This window comes from Sebastes umbrosus, chromosome 14 (genome assembly GCF_015220745.1).
Source record: "Sebastes umbrosus isolate fSebUmb1 chromosome 14, fSebUmb1.pri, whole genome shotgun sequence".
In the NCBI taxonomy this organism is placed as follows: domain Eukaryota; kingdom Metazoa; phylum Chordata; class Actinopteri; order Perciformes; family Sebastidae; genus Sebastes; species Sebastes umbrosus.
This window is the reverse complement of record NC_051282.1, coordinates 17,124,736-17,137,549: the sequence shown is the minus strand read 5'-3', so window position 1 is coordinate 17,137,549 and position 12,814 is coordinate 17,124,736. Positions and strand designations below refer to the sequence as shown.

Below are 12,814 nucleotides of genomic sequence, written 5' to 3'. Positions count from 1 at the left end.
ATATATATATTTTGAAAATTGATGTACGAATAAAGCTTATTATTAGTATATTTCCTTATCTATAATATAGGATCAATACAGTATTAGGGGCCAGGTCATACTGTTTACACTGGTGGTTCCCAACTTTCAGGCTTGTAATTTCTTGTGACAAAACTAAATCTGTTGGCGTCCCCTCATCACAAGGCTACAACTTATGATTGTTGTCATTATCGATTAACCTGATAATTATGTTTTTGATCAGTTGATTCATTGTTTGATTTAAATTTATGTTTTTTACATACAGCTCCTTCAATTTTTTTAGGTTGTGTGCAATAGTTTTGTAAAGTTTTGCTGTTGTTTGGTTTATGAAAAGTCAGAAAATAATGAAAACATGTCTGACCCTCTAAAGAGCCAGTTCTTTGAACCGGCTCGTTCCTGACCGACACATCACTAGCATTTTCATGACGTCATTTTTATCCGACGCGACTACAGATCGTGCTTTCCAGCATCGGATCAGATATTAAACACATACGTGTGGTAAGAGACAAGCTATTTAAAGATACCTAGTGTTATAACAAACTTTAAATTGTGGGTTTCATATCGGCTGAGTTTTTTTAATCAAAAGAATCGAAGAATTAATAGAAAATCGTGACATAGAAGAGGTGACAGCGCAGGTAAAGAGACGTTTCTGTAGCTCGCTGCTAACGTGAGGTGTCATGGTGATGGAGAACCAGAACCGGTTATATCACCTGTTAAATGACCTTTTAAACAACTAATGATGCTTAAAATGTTATAAAACCCAAACATTAATTCACCCATGCTATAGGTTTAATCTCACAGGTGATTACATTTATAGAAAGATAACATTTATGTGTTGATTCCTCCACTCATCCGCTTCCGTGTTGTTCATTTGAAGCTAGTTATCTAGCTAGCTACACCAGCAAACCCATATAATAATAATAATATCCTAATTAAAACGTGTCATTTATTCCAGTAACGTTAAGTAACATTACTGCTGTCTTAAATTTAATATATGCTGTTAATTGAGCTCGCAAAAAGGAAGTTTTCCTGCTCAACATTGATCGTTAAGCCAGACTCCGTCTATAAAATGTGATATTATAGTTTCAACTCAATGGTTAAGACACACACGTGTAAAAAAAATATAAACCTTATATCTTTTATAAATCTTGTAAGTCTCCTGGTAAATTCGGCATACAATGTAAACATCAGCCACCAACTAATTACACTAAAATCAGAATTCAATTCAATTCAATTCAATTTGCTTTATTGGCATGACTGGCATGTGAAAGTGTCAATTCAATAATAAATAAAAAATAATTTAAAAAAAGAACAAAATAAAAACAAAAACATATATTTTCAATTCATTAAGCAAATTCCAATATATAGATATTTAAAAAGAAACATGCATGTAAATGGAAGAAAACAATAAAGAAGTAATTAATGTTTGTTGTGTCAATAAAACTAACAAACAAATAAATAACAATTAATAACAATATATTGCAATATCAAAGGATAAATGTAAAAGAAAAGAAAATCAGAATATGATGTGTTCTCAATGACTATGTTACATATGCAGAGTTATCCAGGGTTGGGGTTACTATCTTCTCAGGTATGCTTTGGACTTGAGTCATGTAGCTAGTGACAAATAGAAACATAGTGTGATAAACTGTGTCTGCACCTTTTAAAATGAAAGTTTGACACCTTTCATGTGGAGGATAAAACGAGCCTCCTTTTATTCCCCTCCATATCTAGAGATCAAATCCAGCACAGTTAGAATATAGCAGTGTTAAGGCAGCTAAAAACCAAACTTGGTGCAATATCGTACTGTTCAGTTACAGAACACACACCTGTGCTGGATATAAATGACGAATGATGAAAATACAATATTCCAAATATGATCAAAAGCAGAATTGGACACATAAATGGTATTGTTTTATACTTTGCATATGAACATGTGTAGTCTTGGAATAATCACAATGGAATGTTATTTAAGATTTTGTTTATTTGTTTGTTTATTTGTTTCACATATATAAAAAGACAATAAAATACAATTCACATGAACAGAATGTACAATGCGTGTGAGGGTGTGGTAGAAACCTATAATGGCTCATATAAAAAAAACACACCCAAAGGACAAACAATAGGTAACAATACTATCATGACAAAATCACCAGTACATTTTAGATATTAGTGTTCAAAACATTTCACATATTAAAATATACAGTGTAAAGTGTAGAAGTAAAGTTCAAATAAAACAAAAATACAAATAAGCAGAAGAAATTGCCATATTTACAGTTTTTAAGAGCGATCATTTCTTATCAAAAATATCCCAAGAGTTCACTAAAAAAATAGCATTTTGTTGAATTTAAGGTCCAAATATGCAAATTGAGGACTGGCAAATGAAACATGAATTTGGATTATTTTTTGAATGAAATTTGGCACACCTGGCTGGCATACAACATATTGTGCAGCTATTGGGAAGGAGAACTGACACTAGTTTTTAATTGTCAAAAACCTGCCTCTTATTCTTTCCTGTGCTAAGATTGTAGCTTTTCAGTCAAAGCTTTGCATACAATATTGTAGCATACGTTGTTGTTTATTTTGAAGGAGGATGAACCTGAATCCCGGCTGGCTGCTGCTTCTTCTATCCATCTCTGCTGGGGTCTGGTCAGTGCCTATTGATCGCAATGGAGACAAGCAGGAAGCTAAAGAGGAAGTGCCGGAGGAGAACGGGGTAATGGTCTCAGTAGTCCTAGTCATGTACTTAAGCTGAGATTCAGGTTGTTGTGAATAACCTGTTCTTTACAACACTCTTTTTCAGGACACTGGCCTCTACTACGACAGGTATCTCAGAGAGGTGATAGAGGTTTTGGAGACGGACCCTCACTTCAGAGAGAAACTGCAAACAGCGAACACAGAGGACATCAAGGTCAGCATCCATTTCTTCTTCATTCTCACTCTCAAAGCCTCCTCATTTACCTTTTTGCAGGTAACAAGAGGATCTCATGTTTAATCTGTTCTTCTCACCTGGATGTCTCGTGTTCTCTGTTAGAATGGACGTCTCAGTAAAGAGCTGGACCTGGTCAGTCACCATGTGAGGACTCGTCTGGATGAGTTGAAGCGTCAGGAGGTTTCTCGCCTCAGGATGCTGCTCAAGGCCAAACTGGACAGCACCAACACACAGAGTGAGTGGACTCAATTTCCTGTAGAGAGAAAGTATTTATGTATTTATACCTATGGAGATAGATTGTATCAGATTTAATTTAAAGATCTCCGGTGGACAATTGGATGGTAGTAGAGAATACTAATGTTTAAGTAGTACTGTCTTTTTATAAGTAGTTTGATTATGTACTGAATTATAAAGTATGTTGTTTACTTTATAAAACATTTATTGACAAATCACTTGTCTGAACCAATAGTGTCTCATTTTACTAATAAATAATACATACTACATTTGATCCAAATTATGCTATAGTAATTATGATATGTAAAGCAATATTTTTGCGTATGGGAGGACTGCAACCTGCAAATGTTTGTGTTTTTTTACTTGAAAAATAACTAGAATTAATAATTTAAAAGACTGACTTGGTTACTTTTTTGGTCCATCAACTAAGATAATGGAAGGATAATGTACAGCAAGCCGGTCATTGTTGTGAAATAAACCCTGACAGGGTCTCGCTTCGCCCTGAAGGGATTTATTTCACAACAATGAACCGCTAGCTGTACATTATCCCGCTTATTACACGACTACTTATTTAAAAAATCTATAATTTGACACAAAAACAGTTCGCCTGAGTCCAAGATCAGAACTGTACCTATAGCAACGGTCTGTTATACATAGTAACGGTCTGCTATAAAGAAACAACAGACGGTAGAAGGCATGATTGACCAATCAGAATCGAGTATTCAACAAAGACTTGTAATAATCAACATTAACTGACGATTTCAGCAATGTAAGCATAGATAGACAACCAGAATCTTCATGGACAGATTTGCAGTTAGAAATGGATACACCTGCACGAGTGCATATGTTTAAATATGCAAACAACTCAAATACATAAAAACATCCAGTTGTTCCCTATAAGCTGTTCACATTTTCATTAACAGATATGAAAATTTAAATTGTATGTAAAAAACAAATGGATGCAGCTCTAGCAATTATTAATTGTTATCACTTATCATGCTATTTCTTAATATCAGTTCATGTGCATGGAAGCAGATCACATTTTTCCCAAGCAAAGCAGATGGAAGCAGCACATGTACAAAAGAATGTTCATGTAAAATGTTTTACTGCCATTGCTTGTAAAATAAACACATTAGAAAGGTGTGTATTGAGAGAGGAATGTAGCCTCCACACAGAGATGTGTTCAGTGTGTATGGGACATAATGGAAGTCATGTGTTTAGTAATTGATGTGTCTGCTGTGAAGGCCTGCAGATGGACCACGCCTCCCTGCTGAAGCAGTTTGAACATCTGGATCCCCACAATCAAAACACCTTTGAGGCCAAAGACCTCGAGCTGCTAATCTCGACGGTAAGATCATCCAAAGATAATAAAGACTGGATTTTTTTAGACCCCAGAGACTGTAAAAATCAGTCAACGTTTTATATGTTCTGACCAGATTTTAATGAATCCCCTCACAGTCCAGCAGAATCAAAATTACACTGATCAGACACAAGGGTGCTACAATTACAAAACAAGATTGCAGACTTGTTTCTGATTGTTCCAGACACCATATCTGACACCAGTTTTTTGATTTCAAGATGACAGCCTCTGTCTGGCTTTTTTGTGTAGGCCACAAAGGACCTGGAGAACTACGACGCCGAGAGACACGAGGAGTTCAAACGCTACGAGATGCTGAAGGAGCACGAGAGACGGGAGTACCTGAAGGGCCTGGACCAGGAGAAGAGGGACAGAGAGGAGAAGAGGATGCAGGAGCTTAAGGACAAACACCGCGAGCACCCCAAAGTCAATGCTCCGGTACGCACAAATGCACATATGTTGGTTTTCAGTGGAAGTGGATGAAGCTCTCTTACATGTTTTGCTGCATTTCCCCCACACTCAGGGTAGTGTTGCTCAGCTACGGGAAGTTTGGGAGGAGACAGACGGACTTGATCCTAAGGAGTTCAACCCCAAAACATTTTTTAAACTGCATGGTGAGTGATGCCTCTTCTTTTAACCCCTGTCTATTATGATATGAATAAATATGAATAAAGTTCCTCTCTGTCCTGTTTAGATACAAATGAAGATGGTGTTTTAGATGAGCAGGAATTGGAGGCTCTCTTCACTAAAGAGGTAAGGAACCCTACAGTACATCATGGCTTCAAACTCAAGGTTTTACTTGTTCGGTTTTACAATGAAACTCCTTAAAATGACATGACAGAATATCAAAAAGGGATGATCATCTATTTGAAAACACAGCTGTTTCTTCTGACAGCAGTGATATGAACAGCAGCCCTGTAACACCTGTTCATTTCCCTCCTCCAGCTGGAGAAGGTCTATGACGCAAAGAATGAGGAAGATGATATGATGGAGATGGAGGAAGAGAGACTGAGGATGAGGGAGCATGTCATGAAAAATGTGAGTCTAAAGTATTTGCTTTTATCTCTCTGCTCTTTTTTTTTCTCTGCTTTGCTTCAACTGATGCAGCATACGTTTCTGTGTTAAAAGGTGGACGCAAATCAAGATCGTCTCGTCAGCCTGGAGGAGTTCCTCAAGTCCACCGAGAAGAAGGAGTTCAGTAATCCCAAAGAGTGGGAGGTAAAGAGCCTCCAGATTTAAAACAAATGTCAAACTTGTAGTCTAAAGACCCAACTGACACTTCAACACAAGCTTTGTTCACATGACGTTTCTGCCAGTGTCCGCCATTTTCGTAGCTCCCTCTTGGATGCGTGCTTGTATCTGACATGAATGCCACAATATAGATTTCTCTTCCAGTAAAGATGGGATTAGGTCATATAAAGAGCATCAGCACAGTTTACTACAGAGTGGACTATACACCTTCCTTTTACACTAAAATATGTACGTATAATATGTACATTTGCATGCTAAGTAAAGTTGGAGACGGAAGCAGAACCAACTGATATGAAGAAGTTTTAGCCTTTACAAACCCAAAACATTTTAATAGTGTGAATTCCTATTGCATCGGTTCCCCTGCTGTCTCTGCAGACTCTGGAAACCAAGCCGGCGTACACAGAGGAAGAGCTCCAGCGATTTGAGGTTGAACTCAGGGACAAAGAGGAAGAGCTGAAGAGAAAGGCAGAGAATCTCCTTCAGCAGCAGGAGCTGCTGAAGGAGAGAGGCAAAGCCCTGGAGGCCCAGAGGAAAGAGTACCAGCAGGTAACTGTCCCGCCACGTCAGTCATCTGAAACTGGATTAAATAATCATATAGGGGTTAAACTTGAAGTTTTCAGCCTGTAATAACACCGAAGCATGTACAGATGATAATGCAATTGCTATTTTTCCATCCCAGGCGGTATTAGAGATGTCCCAGAGACAGAAAGAACAGCAGGCAGCTGACGGACAGCCTCCTGCGGGTCCCAATGGAGAACTACAGTTCCAAGCACAGACACCAAAAGTAGAAGATAAAGGTAAACAATCTGAGATATGATATGCGTGTTGTTGTTGGTGGTGTGGATTTCTGTTGTAATTGTTTTTATTGAGTGGTTCTTTCTCTCTCTTCTCTCACAGAGGCAAACGTCCCGGCTGAACACCCGGCCGAGGTCCAGAATAATCTGCCTGCAGAGCCTCCACAGAATCTGCCTATACACACTTAATGCAGCATGCTCCGACAGCCTTCACACACACAAACACACACATACACACACACACAAACACACTCTCTGATTTGCACTGACACAGATATCCAGATGGGTTGTATGTATAAATGGAGACAGACTTGGCTCCTGAATCATGACATATTGTACGGTGTGTTCATCTCTGTGGTCTACGTTAGATTTAAAGATCTCAACAACAACACTAAAAATATACATATGTGTGTTTTCAGAAATTTTCAGTTTCAGGGAAGTCTTCATCAAAGCAGGGTCTTCAGTGTTAAAACATCTTCAAATAAAGTCCTAATTTAAAACCTGTAAACCTCCAAACTTCTCGAAATCAAATTATTCTGGGGAGACTTTTGCCGGGACTGATTTAACTGTATACCCTCCAACTTGCTGTGCCTGCTACCTCTCACACCACAGTAACGCCTCGTATGATTGCATTCCCGGAGAACGGCGTCTTCCTCCATGCAGGTCAGTCAGAAAGCAGCTACCTCTTTTGAAACTCTCAGCTCTGGGTCTGCGGAGGACCACAAATGTCATGGAAACAGTAATAAAGCATTTCATTTAATTAATAGCTAATTGTACAAAAAATAGGCGTTAATACATTTGTTTACAAATTATTTTATCAATCTACAATTAAATAGACTAAATTACAATTACAATTAATGGGCAATAAGAAGAATTATAAAAAGATTTTAAAATGTTAATATTAATCCATCAAGCTATATGACTAATCAAATCAAATAGCTAATTGGAAAAGGAAATTACGCTTTTAAATGCCTGATTAAAATCTGTATTCTTAACTCAATGATGATGTACTTATTGACTGTTATATGTTGTTTTTTGTAAATCCCTTTTTTATTTGAACTATTTATACATGGAATAATATTTCTTTTGTAAATTCATTTTATAATTCCTCTTTTTATTTTCCGTTAGAATATCACATAATTAATAATTTTGTACTTTATTCTATTTATTCATAGATTAATAAATTAATTTCTAAACAAATTTATGAATGGCTGTTTTTATTGTACAAATAGCTATTAATTAATAAAATGCTTTATTACTATTTCCATGACTCTTGTGGTCCTCCATATAGGTCAAGTTTTCTCATTAGATTCAGATTGCTAAATGTTAAATATGAAATAAAAAGTAAATATTTATGCTCTGATTTTGCAGCCTTGTTAGAAAATATTTAATAATTAGTATATACTAAAAAAATCTAAATGTTAGAAAACAAAAATATACATTTGTGGGCCTGTAATAACATTAAATTACGAACATATTGGGGGCTTTATTAGATTGTCTCAGGCTGAATCTGGATCCTGAAAAGCAGTTGTGAGGTATTATATTACAACTATTATATTGTGTATATAATGTAGCACTATTTATATGTAAGAGTAAATTGTACAAACTACAATAACAACGTACAACAGAATATAAGTAAGAATACAGTATGGGGAGAATGTGTGTGTGATGGATGTGTGTGTGTCACCCTGTTTAGATGTGTTTGTGCTCCCTGCCTCCACCTCCTCTTCGTCCTCCTGCGGGTCACTGTGTGTCTCTGCAGAGAGACACTGGGCCTGTTGTCCACTGTCATGGCTCCCCGGGGAGCTGCTGATGCTTGTTGTTGTCCTGCTGGCGAGATGCTCCCCTGCCTCCCCGCCGCTCAGGGCATTCCTATCAGCATTCCTCTGACCCGCTGACCTTCCATGACCCCGCAGGGCCCCTCCTCTACTGGTGTCCATGCAGCTGCCCGCTGTCAGTCACCGCCGTCATATCAGCCAAATAGAGACGTCTTCAGGAAACAAGCAAGTGTTTATCATGATGCACTGCCCAGAGTTAATTTTGAAATGTTCAATCTTGTGGATATAGAAGCAAATACAGTGTGTCATTGAGTGTAACTGTGCACTTTATGGATGCTCATACATGTTTGGATATTTTCCAGCCAATATCAGTCCATAAAATACACTTTTGTTGCAGTTTTTGCATAAATATAGGTGCAAAATAGGTAAACCATTCTACTTTTATTCTGTTGCTAGTTAAGTGTTGTATTGAGGGGCAAACTCCCAGTGAAATAGTGTTTTATAGCTGATGATGACGGATACAAATAGTTTGCGGAGATACATTATTAGTGTGTCTGTAATGGAAAGGGCAATGAGAGACAATAAATCTGTTTAGATGCTTTTAAACAAGAGTATTATGGATGTACTTTATTGATACTAAATTGGGAAATTATTGTGTTATAGCAGTAGTAGGAACAGTAAATATACATATCAACACTATATATATACATGCAATATAAAGAATATATTAGGATGCACTATAAAAATACCAAACTACTACAACTAAGATATAAAATATAAACATAGCATAACATATTACAATAGCAAAGTGTGCAAATTTGTTGCATTTTTTAAATTTATTTTTAAATACTAAAATGAACATGAAAACTAGCTGTTAAAGCATTTTTGTATGCTGAAATAAAAACAATTACATTAAACTGCTTTTTACAACTACAAGAAATTATGAAATACTAAGCTGAAATTGAAGTATACTGTATATTTAAACCTAAACTTAAATAAAAGCAACAGAAATAATTAGTCATATATAGGGTTTTATTATTCCTGTGGTAGGATTGTCTGTATTACATCATCTGTAGCCAGTTTCCTGTGAAACCGTGAGGTCCAGCTCCCTGTGGGACCTTTAACAGGTCTGGGTGTTGGTCTGCAGAGGACATCGTCCACAACAGGCGCTGTGACATTTCATCCAGCTGTTAGTGCCCAGAGGTGGAGCTGAAGCTGTCAACAGGCTGTCAGTGGGTCTTTTAGGACGTCATGATGCAGTGAGTTCTGGTGAGTTTAGCTTTAAAGGTTCCTTTTGTTCAGATAATTAGAAATACTGAGACTGTGTACATTTACTAGACTACACTTGAATTAATTGCCGTATTATACTCTTTCTCCCTTAAATCTTTCTTAAAATTGCACTTACTGGTTATTTATATTTCAGATAAACACACTATTTTATGTACTGTTAGAGTTTAAAGTAGCCAGCTTTATATATTTATCTGTTCAAAAACAAGTTCCATTAATAGCCCTATACACTATATATACAGTATAATAGTGACTATAGTCATATACTGTATAGTGACTATAAAACTATATACAGGAACAAACAAATACTGTGATTCTGTAAATGGTGCCTCAGTAATAGACCTCATTCAGGTGCTGTTGCCAAACCACAATGTGTCTGTTTGTCCGTTCCGCTCTGCTCTGCTCTCTTCATGTTTTTACAATCTTAGATGAACTTGTCATTTGAGGCTGACTCGTCTTCAGGTCTTTGCTGATAATGTTGAATATTTGTGAGGCAGTTAATCAAGTCTGTGATTCAGCTTCTTATTCAATGACCCTGTCTGTCACAGAGGTGGTCAAATCTCAATATGACAAACAAAATATAGTGCAATAAATAAACATAGCACAAGTAGTAAAAAAAATCATAGTATAAAATCAGCAGCAGGATTAGTTAGCAGCACTCTCAGGTGATTTTAATGGCCATATTTACAACAACTTTAGATTATTCTGACCATTATAAGTACTAAATCTCTCAAACTAATTGTATGACTGACTAACAGTGTCAGACAGGACATTATCTTTATTGTGTTATTGTGTTTTTATTGTGCTGATGTTTTATATTTTTATGCTGCTTTGCTGCAAAAAAGAATTTCTTCTGAACTGTAAATGATCAGATTCCTCAAGAGATGCAGATATCAAGTTGCCTTCTTAAAGAATATTCTCTGTAAAACTATTTAACTATAAAACAGTTTGTAAGTATTAAAACTCATACAGCCAAAGCTGTGATCTGCTGTTTATCATCACAGACTTTCTTTCTTTCTTTCTTTCTACTGTACATCACCCTCTCTGAAGAGAACATTACGTCACCACCTCTAAGACCCGCCTCCCCTGCGATCTGATTGGCTGACAGGCCTCATGACTGGTGATGGTGACTGGTACCTTTTTTTACTTACTTGAGTAGGTGGTAATTTAATGATAAGGAATAAATAAATTGTAGATCAATTTGTTTGAATAACATAATTTAATACCTCATAAATCCCCCCAAATTACTCACCTTAATATGAACTTTTAACAAAAGTTTTGGTAATCTTTAAGTTGTTCATTGCTGATTGTGACCTTTTAAAAAGTTCCTCATACTGTTCAGTTTCACACATTAACATGTGAATGCATGATGGTTATTTAAAAATAATCAAGACATTTGGCCTAAAACCTTATGGTGGCAGTTCATTTCTCTTATTGAACCACCAGAGGGTACTATTGTTTAATATTCTTTAAGCAAGTTTCATGTACCACACAGTGAGAATAAATTGAGGAAATCATTCTCACTCTGATGATGTTCATTGGTTTTGTGTTTAAAGGTATGAAACTGTAACAAAGTGCAGTTATGAGTGATTGTGAGGATGTGAGGAGTTTATATAGCCGCCGGTGAGAGCTTGTTTCTTTAAGACCCAGCATCTTTACCGAGGAGGAGAGAGATGAGGGAAGATAGACGATGGGAGGTCGTCAAGGTACACAGAAACATCAGGAAGCTCTATTATTTGTCTTCAGAATAAAGTTTCAACTTGTTTGTCTTTATGTTTTAGGTTATCTACAGTAGTGATTAATATTATTATTTATCAGTCATTATTCTTTTTTTTTAACAGAGTGATACTATATTGCTAATTTTCAACAATTTGTCCCCAGGAAGTCAATAAAGGCTTGGTATACCAATGTGTCTTTACACCTGTCCTAAGTTCCTGTTACCTGTCCTGCAAATCAGTTTCTGATGCTATAAAGTGATGTCTACTCACAAACACTCAATGTGAGCGTGCATCAAGAAATTGTGATAAAAAAAAAAAATGAAACTAAAGTGATATTTATTAGAGATTTTAACAAGATTCTGGGGTTTTATTTGTCGCATGCTCATACAAAATGTGCAGTCAAATGCTGGAGTTGTAGGCTATACCATTAAGGCTGTGCTAATAAGCTAGTGCAATAAATCATAATAATTTTTTTTTTTAATTTTTTTTTTACTTTTGCTTCATTTATCTGCTTGTATTGTCTTGTGAAGCACTTATTAGAATGTAGTTATTATTATTACTATTATTTTTAATATTATTATTAATAATAATAATAATATGAATTATTATTTTTATTATTTTCTTTTTATTTTTGCTTCATTGATCTGCTTTTATTGTCTTGTGAAGCACTTTGTACAATATACATAACAAATAACATTACATATAACATAATGTAACATACATTTTCTAACATAATGTAACGTACTTTTTTTTGGATAGCATTCCTATAAGTTGAAGGGTATAAATATATGTATGTATACATCCGTTTCTGGACACGTGTACATTTATACACATTTATGTATATATACTGTATATTTGTTTTATCAACTTGCCCTACCATTTTACCACTTCTATTATTATTGATATGTTCTGTGATGTTCTGTTTTAGCAGTTACCATGTTTGTTTTACTCTATCTGCTTTTATTGTCTGATGTTCTGTTTTACCAATTACCATATCTTTTATTTTATTTATCTGCTTTTATTGTCTTGTGAAGCACTTTGTAACATCTGTTTTGAGAAGTGCTATAAAAATAAATGTATTATTATTTATTATTATTATTATTATTATTATTATTATTATTATTATTATTATTAGTTTATTTAATAATATGTATTATTATTATTATTATTATTATTATTATTATATACTAAATGATGAATCAATGATATAAATAATTTCAAAATATGTTGCTACATTAAAATGTTTAAGTATATTGACTCGATGTAGCCTATGTGGGCTATGTAATATTTCAGTATGTAAAAAGTATGGGTTAATTAATTGGCTCATTTCCACCCATGTCTAGTCAGGGTGATCATTTGTGGTCAGTCCAGATGTTTTGCAGACTTCTATCATTTTATTGTGAAAGTGGTGACCGGATGCTGCCTGTGTCTCCTGTGTGTATCTT

At 35.5% G+C, this 12,814-nt stretch overlaps 1 protein-coding gene across 2 annotated transcripts; it reads left to right on the top strand.

Moving 5' to 3' along the window:
- Positions 1-400: 400 nt before the first annotated feature.
- nucb1 (nucleobindin 1) lies at positions 401-7,102 on the top strand. Of its 2 annotated transcripts, none has more exons than XM_037792912.1 (13): positions 401-516; positions 2,608-2,734; positions 2,822-2,929; positions 3,053-3,185; positions 4,429-4,532; positions 4,794-4,979; positions 5,065-5,155; positions 5,236-5,294; positions 5,487-5,579; positions 5,670-5,759; positions 6,168-6,338; positions 6,472-6,589; positions 6,690-7,102. In XM_037792912.1, exons 2-13 carry the CDS (start codon positions 2,612-2,614, stop codon positions 6,773-6,775), a joined length of 1,362 nt encoding a protein of 453 aa, XP_037648840.1. In that variant the 5' UTR covers positions 401-516; positions 2,608-2,611; the 3' UTR covers positions 6,776-7,102. The 2 variants fall into 2 exon arrangements, with proteins under 2 accessions (XP_037648840.1, XP_037648841.1); XM_037792913.1 differs by lacking the exon at positions 401-516 and adding an exon at positions 527-653.
- Positions 7,103-12,814: the final 5,712 nt, after the last annotated feature.

Coding starts and splice junctions, on each gene's coding strand:
- nucb1 (XM_037792912.1), top strand. CDS start 2,612: ATGAACCTGAATCCCGGCTGGCTGCTGCTTCTTCTATCCATCTCTGCT. Junction 5,156..5,235: donor AACATTTTTTAAACTGCATG/GTGAGTGATGCC, acceptor TGTCCTGTTTAG/ATACAAATGAAGATGGTGTT. Junction 5,295..5,486: donor AGGCTCTCTTCACTAAAGAG/GTAAGGAACCCT, acceptor TCCCTCCTCCAG/CTGGAGAAGGTCTATGACGC.